Raw genomic sequence first — 21,323 nt, forward strand, 5'->3', positions numbered from 1 at the left:
AAAGCACTTAGCAGTCACTCAGGAGTTGAACTTTAAAGGACGTTTTCTCTGAAAGTGTCTATTCTCACACTCAAAATGTATCCACGTTTGTCTGGAATCCCCACACGTGCAATCATCATGCTCAGCATCATTGTGAGGGCCAGGAGGAAGCCCAGGCTCTTCACGCTGCCCAGCAGCCGAGCTTTAGAGTGTAGTTGCTTGCTTCTGCTAATGCAGGATGGATCCCTTACAAAAGGGAAGTAACTGAATGGTGTCCTTGTTGTAGGGTGGGCCAGGTTACTCGGGCAGCAGCAGTTCTTATGGCCAGGTAAGCCAACTGGATATCCTGTACCGAGTTCTTCACTGATCTCTCTGTGACCAGTATGACTGGCAGATTCTGGGAGCGATATTTCCTTTGGTAGTCTGTGTCTCAATTTGATTCATGGCTTTTGCTGAGAGGAGAGCAATCTGCTGCACAGATACTAGCATATAGTTGTCTCTAGGCTCCAAAAGAGGGGTTTTTTGAGAGGGAAACTCTTGTGCAGCTGTATTTCCATAAACGTTATGCTCTTTGTAGAAGCCTCCTTGTCAAGGCCCTAATGATTTTATCTTCTCTTCTTTCAAAGGGCTCCCAAGGCAGCCAGTCCTATGGCCAGGTGAGACTTTTCTGCTGAAATGTACTGAGCTTTTCTGTAGGAGCCTGCCTGGGAAATGGACTTTGGTGTTTAGTTGGGTTTTTTCCCCTTCTTGGTGTTGCTGAGTGTTCCTTGCTTTTGGTTCGTACCAGTGAATTACTGTGAAGGAAAAAAACACAGTACAGAGGAACTTTCAGTGGAAATGGGCTTTTCTGTCGCAGCTGTTCTAAGACTACAGCATTATTTATAAATGAGGTTTTGTCTTTCTTAAAGGGCTACCAGCCTCAAGGTGGCAGTTCCTATGGCCAGGTAAGCATCAGTCAGTATTTAGCACTTGAGAAAGTGGAGTGCCTGGCACTGCAAATGGTAGTAGATTTTACATGGGGTTTTTACAGTTTATATTGAGTTATAAAAAAAAAAAAAAAGGAAATAAATCTCTGAATTCCTTTGAAAATTTTTATTGTGAAAATGACAGTTGTCTTTTTAATGGATATCTGCAGGAAGCATCATTTTTCATTGCTACGTGATCTTTTCCATGGGTATGGAGGTTTAAAATTCATGGTAGAAATAGTCAGTTTGGTGCTGTTCCTGTTCCAGTTGATTTACATGACACATTTCTAGTCATTTCTTCACTGTCTCCTTTGTACTCAGTACAAACAGTGTTGAGGAGTTATAGAACACTGGCTCAGGTCCTCAGCTGAAGACATATTTTCTTAGAGTCTGCAGCTGATGAACATTTACCTTCCTTTACTGTTTCTATGTGAATTAAAGTGTCCCTAAGATAGCTATGAAGTTTTTGCCTCTATTTTCTCTCAGAGGAACAGAATTGTGCGACTGGGGGTCACCAAAAATACAAATATAGGAAATTAGTATTCACCTCCCATTAGCCATCTTAGCCTAGTGTTTGAGAAACACCAAGCAAAAGAAACAAAATAAGAAAATGTTGTATCCCTTCTGTGTCCTAGAAAGCCTTCATAAGACTAGAGTCTTGTCTAAGACAGTTGTACAACTACTCTATGATGGTAATATGAGAAATACAGTGTGATCAGCTATTCATCCAGAACAAGAAATATCAGAATAATTCTAGTTCAGCAGCAGAGTCTTATTCTGGGGGGTTTTTTCACACTAAGAGTAACTTGAGAAGCATATTGTTTCACCAATATGATAATTATGAATGAATAATTCCTTTCTTACAGGGCTACCAGCCTCAAGGGAGCAGTTCCTATGGCCAGGTAAGCATCAGTCAGTCACCAGTCTACCAGATGCTAGCGTATTGTTTTGCCTCCTTAGGCTCAGGAAGAGGCTTTTTCTGGGAGGGACACCCTTGAGTAGCTATTTTCCCATAAACGTTATGCTCTTTGTAGAACCTTCCTTGTCAAGGTCCTAATGATCTTCTCTTTTTTTTAAAGGGCTCCCAAGGCAGCCAGTCCTATGGCCAGGTGAGACTTTTCTGCTGAAATGCACTGAGCTTTTCTGTAGGAGCCTGCCTGGGAAATGGGTTCTAGTTGGGTTTTTTCCCCTTCTTGGTGTTGCTGAGTGGTCCTTGATTTTGGTTTGTACCAGTGAATTACTGTGAAGGAAAGAGAATATAGTACAGAGGAACTTTTAGTGGAAATGGGCTTTTCTGTCGCAGCTGTGCCAAAAGTACAGCTGTGTTTGAAAATGAGCTTTTTTGCCTTTCTTAAAGGGCTACCAGCCTCAAGGTGGCAGTTCCTATGGCCAGGTAAGCATCAGTCAGTACACATTGATTGAGAAAATGGAGTGCCATGGCACTGCCAAAGCACTTAGCAGTCACTCAGGAGTTGGACTTTAAAGGACATTTTCTCTGAAAGTGTCTATTCTCACACTCAAAATGTATCCACGTTTGTCTGGAATCCCCACACGTGCAATCATCATGCTCAGCATCATTGTGAGGGCCAGGAGGAAGTCCAGGCTCTTCACGCTGCCCAGCAGCCGAGCTTTAGAGTGTAGTTGCTTGCTTCTGCTAATGCAGGATGGATCTCTTACAAAAGGGAAGTAACTGAATGGTGTCCTTGTTGTAGGGTGGGCCAGGTTACTCGGGCAGCAGCAGTTCTTATGGCCAGGTAAGCCAACTGGATATCCTGTACCGAGTTCTTCACTGATCTCTCTGTGACCAGTATGACTGGCAGATTTTTGGGAGTGGTATTTTATTTGGCAGTATCTGTCTCGTTTCAATTCATGGCCTTTGCTGAGAGAAGAGCAGTCTGCTGCGCAGATGGCAGCCTACTGCTCTGTCTCCTTAGGCTCAGGAAGAAGCTCTTCCTTCTGGGGAAACCTTTGTGCAGCTGTATTTCCATAAACATTATGCTCTTTATAGAAGTCTCTTTGTCAAGGTTCTAATGATCTTCTCTTCTTTCAAAGGGCTCCCAAGGCAGCCAGTCCTATGGCCAGGTGAGACTTTTCTGCTGAAATGTACTGAGCTTTTCTGTAGGAGCCTGCCTGGGAAAGGGACTTTGGCGTTTGGTTGGGTTTTTCCCCTTCTTGGTGTTGCTGAGTGGTCCTTGATTTTGGTTCATACCAGTGAATTACTATGAAGGAAAGAGAATATAGTACAGAGGAACTTTTAGTGGAAATGGGCTTTTCTGTCGCAGCTGTGCCAAAAGTACAGCTTTATTTGAAAATGAGTTTTTGCCTTTCTTAAAGGGCTACCAGCCTCAAGGTGGCAGTTCCTATGGCCAGGTAAGCATCAGTCAGTACACATTGATTGAGAAAATGGAGTGCCATGGCACTGCCAAAGCACTTAGCAGTCACTCAGGAGTTGAACTTTAAAGGACGTTTTCTCTGAAAGTGTCTATTCTCACACTCAAAATGTATCCACGTTTGTCTGGAATCCCCACACGTGCAATCATCATGCTCAGCATCATTGTGAGGGCCAGGAGGAAGTCCAGGCTCTTCACGCTGCCCAGCAGCCGAGCTTTAGAGTGTAGTTGCTTGCTTCTGCTAATGCAGGATGGATCTCTTACAAAAGGGAAGTAACTGAATGGTGTCCTTGTTATAGGGTGGGCCGGGTTACTCGGGCAGCAGCAGTTCTTATGGCCAGGTAAGCCAACTGGATATCCTGTACCGAGTTCTTCACTGATCTCTCTGTGACCAGTATGACTGGCAGATTCTGGGGGCGATATTTCCTTTGGTAGTCTGTGTCTCAATTTGATTCATGGCTTTTGCTGAGAGGAGAGCAATCTGCTGCACAGATACTAGCATATAGTTGTCTCTAGGCTCCAAAAGAGGGGTTTTTTGAGAGGGAAACTCTTGTGCAGCTGTTTTCCATAAATATTATGCTCTTTGTAGAAGCCTCCTTGTCAAGGCCCTAATGATTTTATCTTCTCTTCTTTCAAAGGGCTCCCAAGGCAGCCAGTCCTATGGCCAGGTGAGACTTTTCTGCTGAAATGTACTGAGCTTTTCTGTAGGAGCCTGCCTGGGAAATGGACTTTGGTGTTTAGTTGGGTTTTTTCCCCTTCTTGGTGTTGCTGACTGTTCCTTGTTTTTGGTTCGTACCAGTGAATTACTGTGAAGGAAAAAAACACAGTACAGAGGAACTTTCAGTGGTAATGGGCTTTTCTGTCGCAGCTGTTCTAAGACTACAGCATTATTTATAAATGAGGTTTTGCCTTTCTTAAAGGGCTACAGGCCTCAAGGTGGCAGTTCCTATGGCCAGGTAAGCATCAGCCAGTCACATGAATGTGATGTTCCCATACATATATTTAATATTCTGTGGTTTGTTTTTTGTAATAATATAGGAATTTGTCATTATAAGTAAGAGTTGTGAACTTTTTTTTGTATGCGTCTGGGAACAACAGTGTCATTGAAGAAGCTCTTTCCCATATATTAAGGAGTGCATGCAGGTGTCGACTTTTTGATGCACTATAATATTCACCATGCACATTACTTTACAGGAAAGTTCACAGTAGCTGGTCTTCTACCTTTTAAGTAGTCAGGCAGCTAAAGCTCTTTAAAATTTATTTCTGTATTTTAAATGGAGAAAAGGAATATTTAGATTACTGAGCTGCTCTTTTTTTTCAATCAGGGTGGATCTGCTTCTTCAGGTGGCAGCAGTGGTTGTGGAAAAGTAAGTCCTCTTTCTCCTATTTGAAAGCTACACCCAGCTTTCTTTGTAGTAGTAACATATTTTTTGATAACTTATGTGATGTTTGTTAGTTGGAATCTTTTTTTTTCACTGTAACATAGATTTATGTAGCACAGAGATCAAGAAAGTCTGATATTGTTGATCACTCTAATCAAAACTAAGTGTCGTCTCCCATGTAGTGTTACACACAGAAGACAGACAAGCAGTGATTCATTGTCTGCTCAGTAAACAGATAAAATCTTTGCTTGGGAATGATTTTTGGATGCTGCACTATTTAGTTCCTATAGGAAGCAATAGGATCAGAGAGCGGCTCCTGTGGAATGAGAATTAGATTAATAGTTTTCAACTTGGTTCCATTTCAACTTCTGTATCCCTACAACAGTGTAAAGATAGTGTCTTCAATGATGACATCCCAGGTGGAAGGGTTGTAGTTGAGGCCACAGTAGTAAACCTATAGTCAAATACATATATTGGGGAAAGCAAAAAACTTAAAGATAAGTATAAATACAGAAACTTTTAGCAGAAGTATTTAGCAGAAATATTGGGATTGGTATGAGTTACATATGAATGGAAATGCATGTGAAAGCATTGTAAGAAGCAGTGCAAGGATGCAGTTAAGAGTAATGAAACTGATAAACCCTGAAGAATCTGTTACTACCACCAAAGCTGTATCTCAGGTTGACTTACCAACAGAAGACCTGTGCTCTAATACTGGGAGGGTGACAACCAGGGTAGAACTCATTGTGTCATTGTGTTATCCCAACGGGAAGACTGACTGTAGCCAAATTATACCCAAAACAGGAAAATGAAAGGCATTGGGCAGCAGCCCTGCCTAAGTTCTATGATGGGTGAATCTAGCAAGATTCTGAGGTAGGCAGTCACACAACAGTAACTGTTGATTCCTAAAAGGACTGTCCAAAAAAAACCCTGCTCCATCTTACCAATCAAGAGGAACTAGGATGATACAGAGAGATATCAATTGCCAGCCTACATCACTTTCCATGTGCCATACAAATAGTCCTGCTTTGATCATCTGTGTCCATGTGTCTTGGCACTTGTGGATATAGGAGTATAAGAATGACAGAGGGTAAAGCAACAGACTTAAAGGGTTAAATAAAACTAAAATAATCTTATGTAAAGTTTTATGTTGAGTTTTGTTACACTAATTCTCACATAAGGAATTTTAAGAAAGCTAATTACTTTGCAAGAAAATGAAAATTTCGGCATTTACCTTTTGTTTTTTTGCTTTTTAACAGGGGGTTTCATATGATAGCAATCCCTGCCACCAGGTAAATGGCCTTCCTCCTCTGATTTTAAGATGCATCCAAAACTAGTTTTGCCACTAACTCAATTATAACAACTTCAGATTCATAGATGTAATCTTAACAATTATGAGATTAGAACACACTATCTTTGTATACACAGGAGTTTGGAGTCTTTCCCCTCTGATCTATGCTTACTACGTTAGAAATTGTATCTATATTGTGTATCTGCCTCTGCTCCTTATTCCTTCTAAGCAAGTATTGTAACTTCAATAAAAATAATCTATAATAAGTGTCTAATGTATGCACAATTTGTGTCTAATTTACAGGGTGGATCACAGGGTGGTCAGGTAGGTAGCTCTTTTTTATCCATTTGGGAAAAGATTTTAAGCAGTTCTAATCCAGAGTATAGTTTTCAGGCTCATGAGGGTATAGACTCTTGCAGAGTCTCCTGAGCTCCAGCCTGTAACTCATTCTCTTCAAATGTAATTTTTTAATCAGTCCTGAAATTCCACTTACATAGGAAGAACTCAGCAACCTAAAAAAACTAACTCTGTGGATTCTGATGAAATTCAGTCTCCAGCATTATAACTATTGCTGTTTTGTTTTCACAGGGCGGATCATACTCCTCACAAAACTATGGTGGTAGCCAAGTAAGTAGAGATTATTATTTCCTCTGAGGTTTTACTTCACACTCATTCCATGATGGCTGATCAATATCTGATCCGCAATACTGAGGTATTAATTTTAATTTATTTTTTGTTAGCAGAGTGGATCATCATACTCACAAAATTATGGTGGCAACAAGGTAAGTAGGCCACAATATTCTTCTAGTGAGGATTTTCATCATATCTGATAAGTTATCTAGGTATCTAGAAAGTTGTATTTGTTCAAAGGAATCCCAGGCAATTGTTTATTCCAGCTTTACAGCCCCCCAACAAAATCAGTTTCTTCTGAAGTAGCATTTATATTTCTTTATAGGGTGCATCCTTCTCACAAAACTATGGTGGTGGCCAAGTAATGCCCTGTTTCCCTACTTGTACATCACTTCATACAAGCTCTAGCCTCTGCTCAAAATCAATTTTTTTGTATTGTAATTTTCTCTGATTTTGTTTTGTTTGTTTGTTTTAAAGGGTGGATCGTACTCCTCAGACACCTATTATGATGGTCAGGTAACTAGTTCTTTCTTTCTCCTGCTTATATATTATTCTACACTAATCTTTGTAGTCCCTGCATCATCTTTCTCAAAGATGTAAAAAAACATAATAGTTTCTATAGCCTTTTTGGTTTGGACCAGTTTTGGCTTTTTTCTTTACTGAAGAATGAAATGTTCCCTGTAAGCAATTGTTGCAGACGTGTATTTGGCTCTTTATTTTCCTCCTAAAGAGTGTATTTTAATATAACTCAGCTTTTTCTTTCCATGAGCCTCAATACTGTCTTGCAAAGTACAACACTAAATTGTATGTCTAACAATCCATTTTTGTAAGTAAATAACTGGTATCTGATATCCTTCTAGGATTCACAAGATTTCTCAGATGATAATCCTAATGCCTGTGATGATGTGAGTATATTTTCTCTAATATATTTTAATCACAACATTTTTCATGAAGATGGCAAAATATTGCACTGCTTGTTGCAGTCTTGTGAGCAGAATGATCCAGAAAGAAAGTTGAGTTCCCACACTAATAGCTGTTTCAACAACTGCATGTTTTTCTTACTGAAAATTGTCATGTGTTTACAGCTACATTTTGTGCTTTTAAATGCATTTAACTTGATGAAATTAAGTAGGATTGTTCAGCCTGGCAAAGAGGAGGCTCTGGGGAGATCTTTCAGCGGCCTTCCAGTTTCTGAAGACATCCTACAAGAAAGCTGGAGAGGGGAAAATAAATCCTGTAGGCAAGCTTTAAATATATACAATGAAAGAGAAAGGATAGAGTGGTAGATATTCCACTGCTTTTCTTGTTACATTTCTACCAATCTACAGTTGCTATTAAAATGTTTTTCAGACTGGAATGGTAGGATTTCAAAGTAATTTAAGCAAGGCTGTGGAAGATGTGGCAACAAATTATTTTTATTATGTCTGTATGTAGTATCAGAAAGAATCAGGTTTCTGTAGGCTTACTGTATTTAAATATTTCTTAAAGAAGGAAATAATTTATTCTTTTCCAGAATGACACTACCTATAGTGCCAACAGTCGGGTAAGTACATTCTTTTTCTTCTGCAGTATTCAAATTATTTTGATTAATGACAGTGTTAGTAACTGAACTCTTCTACATGAGACCTGTGGACCTCTAATTGTAGTGTATGAATGCTTTATAATACCCTTCAAAAAGTTAATTTAAGAGTGAGATATTTGATGATATATTTCTCTGTAGTTAGTCCCTTCTAGCCATTCTCAAGGCTGCTAAACAATTATTTTAAACTGTCTAATACTTCTAACACAATTTATTGTAGTATATGCACTTTGACTGGATAATTATTTGGGAATTAAACATCTGTGTACATGAAGCATGTAGCCACCTCAAGCATTTTCCACTTGTTCTAATTTAAACTTTTATATATGCTAGTATTGGAAAGTAATATTTAATACTTTAAACATTTAATAACAGTTATACTTTCTTTGTCAAGACTTTCCATCTCCTCTACAAGCAGAAACTGTGATTGACATGGATAGCTCATGACCAAGCAAATATACTGTTGTGTAAATGAATGGCACTTTTCTGTACTTCTTTCTGTTCCTAGAAAAGCTTTTTCCATCTGTTACTGCCATCTAGAGTAACCTTCTGTTACCAGCTACTTGCCTTCAGTTGTCAGCCGCATACTTTACTGCTATTTTTCCTCTCTAGTTCTTTAGTACTGCACCAAAAATGTGTATAAGGAAGCAAGGAGGCCTTCTGAAAAAATCTTTTGGTTTTGCTTGTATTTACATTGAATGCATTGCATTAGGTTTAATGCAAAAGCTTCTGCAAAAAAAACATCCTTCAGCAGCAAACCCTGTTTAAGAGTCTCCTCTTTTCCTTCTTTGTTCTTCTTGCGTATCGCTATCCAGTGTGTATTGCTAGACTTCATTGTAAAAGAGTTTGCTTCTAAATCTTCTCACAAAGAAGGGTGGGGGAATGTTACAAAAAAAAAAAAACAAACAACAAATTTGTTATACAGATTGTTCTCTAAATGACAGTAGTTCTGCTGAGGGAGACTCTGCTAGGCAGGAACTTCTAACAAAGGAGTGATAAGGTGAAAACCGATGAAGAATATGCTTTTTAAGACTCTTAATGATAGTAAAATGATATCTTTGGCATAGCATAGCTGATGGCAGATTGCAGAACTCCTGAGAAACTGACAAAAATTCAGGTGATGATCTTGACACAAACTTTGCTTTTTTTACTACATCCATTACAGATAATTAATTCAATTTACTTCAAAGTGGAATCACCTTTTGAATATACTGTAGACATAGCTTCATAAAGAAACTGTTTTATACTTTCACAATTTCACACTGAATTGTGAAAAAAAATACTAAAGAAAGTGAGACCTTGCTGCCCCACTGTTTAGTAGGTGTGTTTTATAGTGCAGTTAAGTCTGAATTTTGTATTGATTCCAATGGAATAGGCTGATGTGGTTTGCATTCCTATTTGTACAATATGAGGGTTCTGGCAGATAGATGACACTCTCCTCTCTTGCTCCAAAGCTAGTCTGTCAATCTTAATTACTTCCTTTTTTTTCCAAATAACTCCAACACAATATTTTCCACTGTGTTATTTAGTGAATGTGAGGTCAGTTCACTGGACATTGCCACCTTGACAAGTTTAGGTAGATTTTTGCTGAAAGTATTTCGGGTGGATGACTGCATTGATTAAGTAATAACTGATTTCTGGCTCCTTTACAGAGTTCTGGTTGTGCAAAGAAGAAAGTTGTTGCCAGAGTAAGTAATTTTTTTTAAAATTTATTTTTTACTGTTTGTAGGATTTTCACCCTAGCTGTACCTAATTTGTCCCAGTTATTTCCCTAATTATGTTTTCCCTAATTAATATTCTCCTATTTAAGGAAAAGGTAAAATAAAATAGCTTGGCTATTTGCTCTTTGGGTGAATTTACTTTAAAGGAAGTGTGCATATACATATACGCGCACACACACACACATATATATATGAAAAAAGGACATGAAAATCCTACTATGAGGCACAGGGCAGCTCAAATTCCTGTTCTTCAAGAAGCACATACAGAGTTGCTCCAAACTACAGTTAAAATTAAATTAGTGTCATACAAACAGAGGACAGCTGAAATTTTAGCTGAAGTAAGATAGAATAATGTTTGGTAATTCATTGTGCATGTTGTGGAGGAGATACAGATATATGTATTGAATAGCTTCAAGTCAGACTCAGCAGTAGCCTATAAAAATGATGTAAAAATAAATTTTATTTTATAATAAGGCATTCCTGCTCAATGTATGTATTGACAGGTTTGGAGTTGTTGTAAATAAATAATATGGAAAAAAAGAAAGTGTGTCACTGATCATAGAGTTTTCATCTCCAAATAGTAAATGTCTTTATTTTTTTACAGGATACATCACATGTTTTGAGCAGAAGAGACTATGATGTCCAGGTAAACCATTCTTTTTCTGAACTACTGCTGGTGTTACAGCTCCTTGGTGTATTACCTACAAAAACGGGAATAAGGATCTAGTTTCCACAACAGAGTATTCTATTTAGGGTTAGGTAGTTCTTTCCCAATAGAACTATGTATTTTAACTTATTACCCTTACAGAAAAATGAGTAATTTCTTGTTTCTTCACAGAATGAGTCTTCTACTTCAAATAGCAGCCACACTAATGTCCAGGTAATAACAGGATGCCTACTGCATGATCTTATTGCAAGGAGCTTTCTGAGAAATTATTTTTCATTTCTGAAAATTAGGTTCCACTAATTTATCTGTTGTGCGGGTTGCTATTTTGATTTGGTAGCATTTTACCTGTAATGTTATAATTTTGTACAATTGTAAATAATGATAATTGGCCTAGAATATACTGTCTCCTCGCCTCCTTCACTCCACTAAGCAGGTAAGCATTGCAGGTGTTTCTTTCCATAACATTTTGTAAAAGTTGTTTGCAAAACACAAAGTAAATAGTTTTAGAATCGTTTTTAAGAAACAGTCCTGCTCTACTGAAGGTAATGGCCAGGTATATAATTTTGTTTCATTTGGAATTTGGTAACAAGATACATCTTGGTGATTATGTTCTTCTGGTTAAAAAAAAAAAACTTTCATGGTCTGTAGACTTATGTACTGCTGCAGCAGTGTATATGTTATAGAATTATGTGAAATTTAACTGATCCAGAGTGGCACCTGATTCTATTTTTCTTAATATTTTGTACTATATTGGTACCCATCAGCTTCCCAGAGATCTGGAATCCCACTATGCCCAGCATTATGTAGATGTAACACTGCAATAGCCCTCTGTCTCAGAGGATTTGAAGTCTAATTCAGTAGTAGAGTCAGATCTCTGAGCTCCAGAGAGTAACGGTTTTCTTAATTCGTTTTCCTGGTACCTTTTCCCTATGTATTGTGTCCAGTTACTAATTGAGTTTCATCCAAATTTATGTTTTCACAATGATTCAGACAGAGAGTTCTGAACATATAATGCTTGTTCATGCAGGGAAATAGTACAAGGAGTTTGTCACCTTACTTCTCACTACATAATTTTATACGTGTTAGATTCTGATAAAATGCTTCTACAAAAAATAATTTATTTCTTCACAGGGTGGATCATTTATTGCAACTGGTGGTGGATCAAATAGTCAGGTCAGGATTTTCTCTATTTTTTGTTCTGCATGGGGGATTGTTGATGTTATGCATTTAATTGTAAATTAAGTGACCCCGTTCAGATTAAATTTATCTGAAATGGCTCTCTGAAATCACTTCTTAACACTGCTTCAATTTCACATATGGTTTATTGGTAAGATCACAATGATGGTTCTCTTGACTACACAGATAATTCTCTCATTATGAGGCATTTGGCACTGAGACATAACACTGAGAGATGTAGTATCAGGCCAACTTCCAGAGCAAACATTAAATGTATAAGAGCTATGCTGTCCTCTCATTTGTTCTAGGTATAGGAAAGTCACAGCTACTGTGTAATCCCACTGTCTTTCTTCCACTAAACATAGTTTCACATCTGAAATAAGATTTTATTTTAAACTTTCACAAAGCAATAATTGGTTCCTCTTTTTTAATTTATAGGGTGGTTGCGTTTGTCCTGATGGAAGCAGTGGCAATAGACAGGTAATTCTCTTTCTGAGTTTGTACTTTCATCTACATAATGGAGTATTTTGAATTAAGCACCTAGTAAGTACGGACACCTGGGTAACACCAAACATTATTGATAATTTTCATTAGTATGGATAGAATTATATACAATGAAGTGGAAGAATGAGTCCCACTTTACTTTAACTGCATAATTACCATTTGGCTAGTAACTTTCTGGAACTGTGTTTGGTAATCCAGATGCTCTGTCAGCTGACTATTATGTGCTAATTATTCATTACTTTCAGAAATCGGAGTCAATATGTGCTGCAGTAACCACAAAATTGAATTGCATGCATCTTAGGTTCCTTGTCCTTCTCACTGGTACAAAAAATACTGTGATTAAAATGTCAAAATCTGAAGAACATTTTAAAATATAATCTCTTAAATCAGTATTTAAACTATTCTTTCATTTAAAGAGCATCACTGCAATTTCACGATCAGTGGCACTGAACAAACTTTTTTCTTAGGCAATGCCCCTGTGCCAGGAAAAAGCCCAAGGAATGTGATTACATGGGCATTATGGACTAGCTTTACCAGGCTTCTGGCTTCACTTGGCTTTGCCAGGTGAATTTGGATTTTAAAGTCACTTGTTTTCTACCAGAAGACTTATTTTTGAAGCTTTTATTGAAGCCGTATTTACATAAACCCATTTGAATGGTGCAATATTTTTTTCAGCTTTCAATTTCAATGAGAATCATATTATGGATCATTATTTCTATTTAAAAAGCATGCTATTTAAACAAACTAACTGTATTAAAAAGTACTGCTTTCTGAACTTAACTGCCATTAACTTTAACATGTAGCAATGGTAATTTTGGTCAGGTAAAATACTGCCTCTTTCATATAATTAAGGCTGAGCAGTAATCATCACCTACTTGTTTTAAAATATAGACTAATCTATTAAAATAACTAATACTGAAACTTCATCGAGGAAAATCTTCTTTATGTGTCATGTGACTGTAGTGCTATATAAGCAAATCCTTTTACAAGGGAAAAGATGGATGTCTTTATGCAAGTTTTCATTTTATCAGAGCCTTTTTCTTTGCATGCTTAAATTGGTGCACCAAGAGGCTTAGTTTTTAACAACAAGGCACCACAGCTTGGCCAAGGGGAGGAGAGTGTATTTAGTTGCTATCCAACAATAATTTTCAACATGAAGAAAATGAGATATCTAAATTGGACATGTTAGAAAACCAGTTCTCAGTGCAGATGTGTCCACTTTGATACATGAGACTCATATCTCTTTGTGGTATTATTAGCTGATAGAATTAACTAATGATAAACTATGTAGCAATAGTTTTGATCTTTGTCTTCACCCAACGGTAAAGTTCAGTGATCTTTGCAAAGGAATAAACTGAATTAAAACTGGACTTATTTTCATTTTATATCCGGGGTTAATCCTCTATTTGTGGCAGATTAGCATTAAACACATCAGCCAGGATAGGCAGGTTCATTCTTTTGAATAAAAAAAGCAAAGTATAGGTAGATGGGTATGTTTAAATAAACCAGCATTCATAAATCTCACTCAAAAGAGACAGTCATCTACTTCCATGAAGTTTCTTTATCCCTGGAGGAAAATTCCTGCAAAAAGCTTTAATGTAAATTTAAAAGCAATGAGTTACATGAAGGTCTCTTCAAACCTGGAAAATATTATAAATTAACAGTCAAAGTTATACATATTTAAACCATCTTGTTTGAAAAGAAACAATTGGTTTCCTTATGTGGATCCCCAAATTCCTCACACTGCAATTACTCCACTTTTTCTCTAAGCTTCATCCAAAGGCAAGAGCTCAGTCTACAAGCGGTTTCTGAAGAAGCAGTCTAATCATTGAATAACACTGTCTGTTTTCTACATAAAGGGGTGTGAAAATAATGATGGATGTTATGTACTGGTAAATAGTTTTCTTCTTTAACCGGTGAGCTGAAAAATCTGCTCTCCTAAACCTTATTTACACTTTGGAAGTTCAGTAATCTGGCAATTTTTAAGAACACGACTAGAGTCATGATCATCTATAAAAATATAGTCTGCCAGGTGTGACATAGGATTCTGTGATTAAAAGAGTAAAATGAGAAGTTACGATTTCTTTCAAGTCTTTTAATATGAACAGAAAAGTACCTGCTAAAGGTTTCCTTATCTCTAATAACAATAACCAGTGTCTTCTTTCAATGATGGCAGTAATGTCCTGTTTAAAAGCTCTATTTTGTAAGAACAGAAATTCAGAAATGGACTCATGTAAATGTCTATTTGCAAGAAAATAGCTAGTCTGTGTTTTCATTTCAGGGAGCCCCAGGTTCTTCACACAGCACATACTCTGGTAACCAGGTAAACATTCAGATTAAATGCCCTATTCAGAAGCTCCATCTAAAACCTTCCCTGAAGGAGTAGCCAAATATAAACCAGTAACACATTCTGTCTTCTGCACAGGGAGGGCCTTTCTTCTATCCTGGAGGATCCTATGGACAGGTAGTTGTTCTTCCTCCCTTACCAGGACAACACAGACTCCCATCATCCTGGTTCTTTCACTCCCAGTAGTGCGCGTGCCGTGACATGCTATAATTACAGACATGAAGTTGTCTCTTAGAGTAGAAATCTTAAATTAACCCTGTTGTAACCCAGGGGTGTGAGGTTTGACAGGGAACAGTGCAGAATGGTATCTTGATTTTGGTCTTGATTTTTGTCTAGGTATATAAAGGTAGGTCAAAACTGGGGAGAAAGCGTGCAAAGAGAGAACCAGATAACACTGGTATTTAAATACTCATCTGCAAGAAAATAGCTGGTCTGTGTTTTCCTTTCAGGGAGCCCCAGGTTTTCCCCACAGCTCTTACTCTGGTAACCAGGTAAATATTTGGGTCACTGTGCCTGCACAGGAGCAGTCTAAAAGTCTTCCTTGAGAGAACAATTTCAAGTACAAAACACTAAATGTTTGTGTTTTCTGTACAGGGAGGATCTTCCTTCTATCCTGGTGAATCTTACGGACAAGTAAGCGGTTTTCCTAATTTGCAAAGATAAGACAGCCTTCTGTTATCTTCATTCCTATATTCCCAATATAGTGACTATTCTGAAATATAACCCCCAACAATTGAATCAACCATTAGTAATTTACGAGATTAAGTCTGTCAGAGGAAAAGACTAAATTGTGTTTATAAGTTCCATGGAATGATCTTTTATCCAGCTAAGAAAATTAGTGATAAAAACTTCCTTGTTCTTTAACAATATTGGCCTAAAGTGAGAGTTAGGTACATTGCTATTTATACCATCCTGTTTGCAAGAAAATAGCTAGTCTGTGTTTTCATTTCAGGGAGCCCCAGGTTCTTCACACAGCACATACTCTGGTAACCAGGTAAACATTCAGATTAAATGCCCTATTCAGAAGCTCCATCTAAAACCTTCCCTGAAGGAGTAGCCAAATATAAACCAGTAACACATTCTGTCTTCTGCACAGGGAGGGCCTTTCTTCTATCCTGGAGGATCCTATGGACAGGTAGTTGTTCTTCCTCCCTTACCAGGACAACACAGACTCCCATCATCCTGGTTCTTTCACTCCCAGTAGTGCGCGTGCCGTGACATGCTATAATTACAGACATGAAGTTGTCTCTTAGAGTAGAAATCTTAAATTAACCCTGTTGTAACCCAGGGGTGTGAGGTTTGACAGGGAACAGTGCAGAATGGTATCTGCAGAGTTCAAGCTTTTGCAGGCTAAGAAAATTACTGCCAGAAGACTTCTTCCATTTCAATAATACTGGTCTTGATTTTTGTTTAGGTACATAAAAGTTAGGTCAGAATTGGGAGAAAGAGTGTAAAGAGAGAACCAGATACACTGGTATTTAAATACTCGTCTGCAAGAAAATAGCTGGTCTCTGTTTTCCTTTCAGGAGGGCCCAGGTTCTTCCCACAGCTCTTACTCTGGTAACCAGGTAAATATTTGGGTCACTGTGCCTGCACAGGAGCAGTCTAAAAGTCTTCCTTGAGAGAACAATTTCAAGTACAAAACACTAAATGTTTGTGTTTTCTGTACAGGGAGGATCTTCCTCCTATCCTGGTGGATCTTACGGACAGGTAAGTAAGTGGTTTTCCTCATTTGTAAAGGTAACAGCCTTCTGTTTTTTTCATTACCATACTGCCCTATTCAGAAGGAAAACTCTTTCTTAAGGGAACCAAAATAATAATATGTTTCTTTATTTTCTGCACAGGGTGGGTCTTCTGTCTATGACAGCAGCAGTGAGTCCTACGGTCAGGTAAATACTCTTTTTTTTTCTCTTTGTATAAAGGGTGCTGAGGGCCATTACCCTGGCAAAATACAGCTATATTCTGTATTTTGGCTCTCATTGTATTTTAATGAAGGTAGGTTTTTTTCTTTGCAGTCTGAATTTGCATGTACTTTTAACTAAGTAGCCTGAAGGTTTATAGGGGAGTAAAAAGTGGGGTGCTTCCAACTGTTAAAGCTTATTCTCCTCAACAACGCTAGCTTTGAATTATCTGCAAGAGGAAGGTCTCTTCAAAAGTGGAAATAAAATTTGAGTTAAAAATGTTAAATTAGTGTTTTACAGGGGCAGAACTGAGTTGCTCAGTAGCGATTCTGATAACTAAGTAAAATTCATATTTTTTAAATCTCCCCAGAAGAAGATCCCTACATTAAGCGTAAAAAAAATATATATATAGCTGTCGGCAATATGAAAATTATTTATGTTTTCTAAACAGGGTGGATCTTCCACGCACAGTGGTGCTGGATCTTCCACATATAGCAGTACTGGAGGTTATGGTCAGGTAAATATTATTTGTCTCATACATCAAAAGCTTTAGCTTCCTGTGTTGGTTCTTAGGTGTACTGGGTTCCATATTTCAATTATTTTTAAGTGATGACCATGGAAATGCTATTTTACCTTTTGTTTCTCTTCATTTTTATTTACCCTTTTACAACTCCAAATGTTTCCATAATGGAGGGAAGGTGATGCACTATATAAAGTAATTGCACCACTGTGACTATTCAATGCTTCAACTTCTTTATTGTTTATGCATTAGGTCATTCAAAGGGAAAATATTTTGTGCATTTGCTTTACACACCGTATTTATGCCGAAACTGTTGAAAGTCTAGGGCAGTGCACATACTGTATTTGAAGTCTGCATTTGTTGATGGGGAATGTCATTGTGGGATCATTCTGTAGGGACCATTTTGTTCAGAAATACATTTTACATCAGCTGAAGTCATATTGATTTATTTATTAAAAATAGTAATGCATATAATTCAGATTGGTTTTTCATAGAAAATTGTGTCATGTTGCTACTTCTGGTGCAAGATTTAGAAAGTAAGCATAGATAATGGGTTTTTTGAATGTAAAGAATGGTTAATTTTGGAATTATTTTTTAACCTCTTCTGCTTAAGCAACAGGGGAAGTTATGTATCTTTTCTTGCACTTTCCCTGGTTTACAAAAAATTGGAGATTCTAAGTGGCTGGTTATTTTTATTCTTCTATTTCATATTCTCCACAAGTAAGATCATGTAAGAGTACTTTTCATATGAAAACAAATGTTTTTTCATTATTTTACAGGATTCACCTTCCATAGGAGGCAGTGAAGCTAATGACAGTGTAAGCATTTCTTCTCAAGTATATCAGTACTAGAATATACTACCTTTTAAACTATCTAGGTGCTTACATGGACTTCATCTTATCATCTTATCTTCAAAAGCTCCTTCACAGTACATTCTAATCATCTTTGCTGTTTAGTAATTTTCTGCAATAACTTAATAACTTATTTGAAATTATATTGCTTCTATAGATAAAGGAAAATGTAGATTTAAGTTACATCACATTATTGTGCTATGGTATCATAAGGACTTAAAATTATAGTTACAACCGTTCTCAGTTGTAACGATCATACATTTTGTGAATCAATTATTATGGAAGCACCATTTACAAAGGAAGCCATTTTCCTTTATTTCACAATTGCCATTGAAACTTAATATTAGTATATGCTCATGGTATGCAAAGCAACCAGATACATCTAACTTCCAGCAATTTAATTGCTTTTTCACTGAGTTAAATTAATTAAATAACACTAATTGAAGTACAAGAACAGTACTATCAATATGTCAGATCAGACATTCTTGTTCTTAAGGCTTATTTTTTGTGACGTATTTCCTTAGTAGTATATTCCCTGAACTCTCATAACAATTCCCACTTTCAAGCTTAATTGCTCTTAAAATGCAGATTTATTTTAAAACTCAACTTTTCCTTGTCTTTTTGAGAAAACATCATAATTAACCCTTAATCATTATCTCATTTTATTCTTTTTCTACAATATAACTTCCCTTATCAATACTGCACAGACTAGTTCTCTCTTTCTATCTCCAATTCACAGTACACTTCATTTGTGTTTTTCCAATGCCAGACATCTAAGATTCAAGTTCCTTCATCTATATATTTCATAGGAATGGTCTGTTTTAATGTAGTGTGGTGAGAACTGCTTGCTTTTCTGTTTAAGACCATACCTTTCCTCCTGAGTAAAATATATTTCCTATTAATTCTGGTGAAGCTGTTTATAAAACTTTCGAAGTTTAGTGTCTCATTTTCTCAGAGTCTTGTGTGATTGATTATACTTTAACTAGATTTCGAAGAAGTATGTTTTCCAGTGTCCTAGTTAGTAGAAAATTGTTCTCCTCAAATTTTTATAAATTCTGCTGTGCACTTCAGCCACCAGTATAGTGTGTCATTAGTTTATACACAGTTTCCGTGCCAAAATCTTCTTGTGGATATCCAGCAAAGCTAAAATATGATACTACAGAGGGCCCTGAGGCCCTCTGAAAAAAACCTAAGTTATAAACAACATTGATGGGTACCACTGAGATCTTAGAAGAACCAAGATGGCTTTTAAAGTGCTGATGTTTTTCCCCTATAGCATTCTAAGAGGAAATAACATAGAGATATGATGTCATTCATTTATTTCACTACATCAGGATTCATCTTTCCAAATATAGAAATGCCATTCTCCAGAAATGAGCAAAGAATGAACTTGAAAGAATTCTGCTTATACAGCCTACATCTTTAACCTTCCCAACAAGCCATGCAAACAAGCAGTAGTTTTCTTTGCCTTCCACCCTTGGTTAGAAAATAATAGAAATATTTGCCATGGAATAACGAGCTTCTAATATTTTTTAGGATTCCACGTCACCATCTGGCAGCCGGCAGAGTGAACGGGTAAGCACTCCTTCCTTACATGTTGCCAGGGTGTCTGCCCCAGTGCTTGGCAACTGCTAGCCACCTAAATCGGTGGTGTGGCAGCTTCCAGCATGGGATAGGAAGTCATCAAGCACAGAGGGAATGACAATATGGCTGAAGTGTTAAAGTACTGCTAGAAATCCCAACTGATGCTGAGGTGTGCTCTTGAATCTCAAACTCACAAACACGGTACCACAATTTACTTGTTCAGATTCCTGTGCTTTTTTGCTCATTACCTGACTGCAAAACGCTTCAGTATGAGTGGTTCCGTTTTCCTGTCATTTTACTTATTTTAATGAGAGTTAAATGACACAGGCTGAGAAATTATTTTGTTGGAGATAAAAGGACTTTTAATCATTATATCCAAAAGAATATCTTTCACCAAAAGCACAATTATCAACAGGCAAAAAGGGGCATGTGCTGTTTTATAGAGGAAGACATTTTCCCTTGTTCTTGAACAATCCATGAGAGAAAATTAAGGAATGTGGAGAAGTACTGTTCAGCTTCCATCCTGATCTTTCCATACTACAAAAGAAAGGAAGTTTTTGGTTTTTTCATGTAATTTCAATACATTTTTCCAGGATTTTTATTCCCCAGGAGGCAGCCAGTCAGGTGGACATGTAAGCATCTATTTTATTCATTATTTGCAGTTCCCTTCCAAAATGGCTGTTTTATTTAAAAATTATCCTGACGAGTAAATTATATGCAACTGTTTATCTCCTAGAATTTCTCCTTACATTTGCCATCATGACTTGTGAAACTAAATGGCAAACTGTTAAAAAAAACAAAACAACAAATTTTTAAAAAATGTGTGTATGACTATTCGACAGCATAGTTGCAGTTTCCAGAAGCCATTTTTAACAAAAATACATTTGTTCTACTTTTTGCAGGGATCATCTTTTCAAAGTGGTGGTTACTCCAGTGGACAGGTAAATACTAACTCTTCATATTTTTCTTCAGTATTTTTTTTTTGTGGTTTGTTGGGGTTTTTTTTCCCCAATATATATATTTCAAGAAAATTTTACCGGATTGGTAATACCTAAATTTTCAGACTACTTGGAGGGTGAGGAGGGGTTATCCTTATTAATTTTTCTATATATAAAATCATGTTCCTAACTGGATAGATCTTTTCAAACATATTTAGAGAGTAAAAGACAATACATTGTAATCAAATATATACATGTCAAACTTAAAGAAAATCCTTTACATGAAAATATAACATTTACAGGGTTCAACTTCCTCAGGAGGCAGCCAGTCTGGTGGACAGGTACGCTTTTCTTTACACACACCATTCAGTTGTGTTAATGTCAGGCACTCACAATTTACTTTGTGTACCTTTCCTTCACAAGAACTGTTTTCCTTCACCACTGTCGTTTTTGCCCAAAGCCTCAGCAACATGTTCTTTTCTTTATCCATGTCATTCAGACACCCTGCAGGTCGTAGCAGCCTGTAGTAACTGTCTGAATGGCAGCTGTAGTTGAGCTTTTGTACCTGTGTTGGTGCTAAACATTTCTCTTACACATTTTGTGCAGATTGAAAGTGGCCATCTCTGGCCATCTCTCAGTTTTATCAGAGTAGAAATCTGTTTTCTGTAACACCTGTAGCATGAAAGAATACTGCATGTATTCCAAGTTCTCTGGAAGGGGGCAGAGGGAAGAAAATTGTTTTCTGTAGTGCTACTTAGAATTTTGCTACTTGTCCGTTTGGTGAGTAAGGTTTTTAAGCTAAAGTTTGTAAATAACAAAATTAGAAGTTTTTTGCCTCGTCAGAGCAATAAGTGCGGGAATAGTTGCGTAGGATGAAGAGAACAAAAAATAGACTAAT

At 37.1% G+C, this 21,323-nt stretch overlaps 1 protein-coding gene across 1 annotated transcript in view; it reads left to right on the forward strand.

Annotated features, from left to right (window-relative positions):
* LOC106886232 (hornerin-like) overlaps positions 1-21,323 on the forward strand; it is an 84,006-nt gene that overhangs the window by 47,481 nt on the left and 15,202 nt on the right. The window contains exons 19-54 of the mRNA XM_014938964.1: positions 266-307; positions 606-635; positions 888-923; positions 1,811-1,846; positions 2,024-2,053; positions 2,657-2,698; positions 2,997-3,026; positions 3,973-4,002; positions 4,660-4,701; positions 5,976-6,008; positions 6,311-6,331; positions 6,596-6,634; positions 6,751-6,789; positions 7,115-7,153; positions 7,498-7,542; positions 8,151-8,180; positions 9,869-9,904; positions 10,542-10,583; positions 10,776-10,817; positions 11,736-11,777; positions 12,219-12,260; positions 14,566-14,607; positions 14,710-14,748; positions 15,081-15,122; positions 15,226-15,264; positions 15,584-15,625; positions 15,728-15,766; positions 16,158-16,199; positions 16,303-16,341; positions 16,476-16,520; positions 16,984-17,049; positions 17,832-17,870; positions 19,440-19,478; positions 20,081-20,119; positions 20,390-20,428; positions 20,728-20,766. Coding sequence (XP_014794450.1) covers positions 266-307; positions 606-635; positions 888-923; positions 1,811-1,846; positions 2,024-2,053; positions 2,657-2,698; positions 2,997-3,026; positions 3,973-4,002; positions 4,660-4,701; positions 5,976-6,008; positions 6,311-6,331; positions 6,596-6,634; positions 6,751-6,789; positions 7,115-7,153; positions 7,498-7,542; positions 8,151-8,180; positions 9,869-9,904; positions 10,542-10,583; positions 10,776-10,817; positions 11,736-11,777; positions 12,219-12,260; positions 14,566-14,607; positions 14,710-14,748; positions 15,081-15,122; positions 15,226-15,264; positions 15,584-15,625; positions 15,728-15,766; positions 16,158-16,199; positions 16,303-16,341; positions 16,476-16,520; positions 16,984-17,049; positions 17,832-17,870; positions 19,440-19,478; positions 20,081-20,119; positions 20,390-20,428; positions 20,728-20,766 — 1,398 coding nt within the window. The remainder of the gene's footprint in view (positions 1-265; positions 308-605; positions 636-887; positions 924-1,810; positions 1,847-2,023; positions 2,054-2,656; positions 2,699-2,996; positions 3,027-3,972; positions 4,003-4,659; positions 4,702-5,975; positions 6,009-6,310; positions 6,332-6,595; positions 6,635-6,750; positions 6,790-7,114; positions 7,154-7,497; positions 7,543-8,150; positions 8,181-9,868; positions 9,905-10,541; positions 10,584-10,775; positions 10,818-11,735; positions 11,778-12,218; positions 12,261-14,565; positions 14,608-14,709; positions 14,749-15,080; positions 15,123-15,225; positions 15,265-15,583; positions 15,626-15,727; positions 15,767-16,157; positions 16,200-16,302; positions 16,342-16,475; positions 16,521-16,983; positions 17,050-17,831; positions 17,871-19,439; positions 19,479-20,080; positions 20,120-20,389; positions 20,429-20,727; positions 20,767-21,323) is intronic.

This window comes from Calidris pugnax, unplaced genomic scaffold (genome assembly GCF_001431845.1).
Source record: "Calidris pugnax isolate Ruff unplaced genomic scaffold, ASM143184v1 scaffold18, whole genome shotgun sequence".
In the NCBI taxonomy this organism is placed as follows: Eukaryota; Metazoa; Chordata; class Aves; order Charadriiformes; family Scolopacidae; genus Calidris; species Calidris pugnax.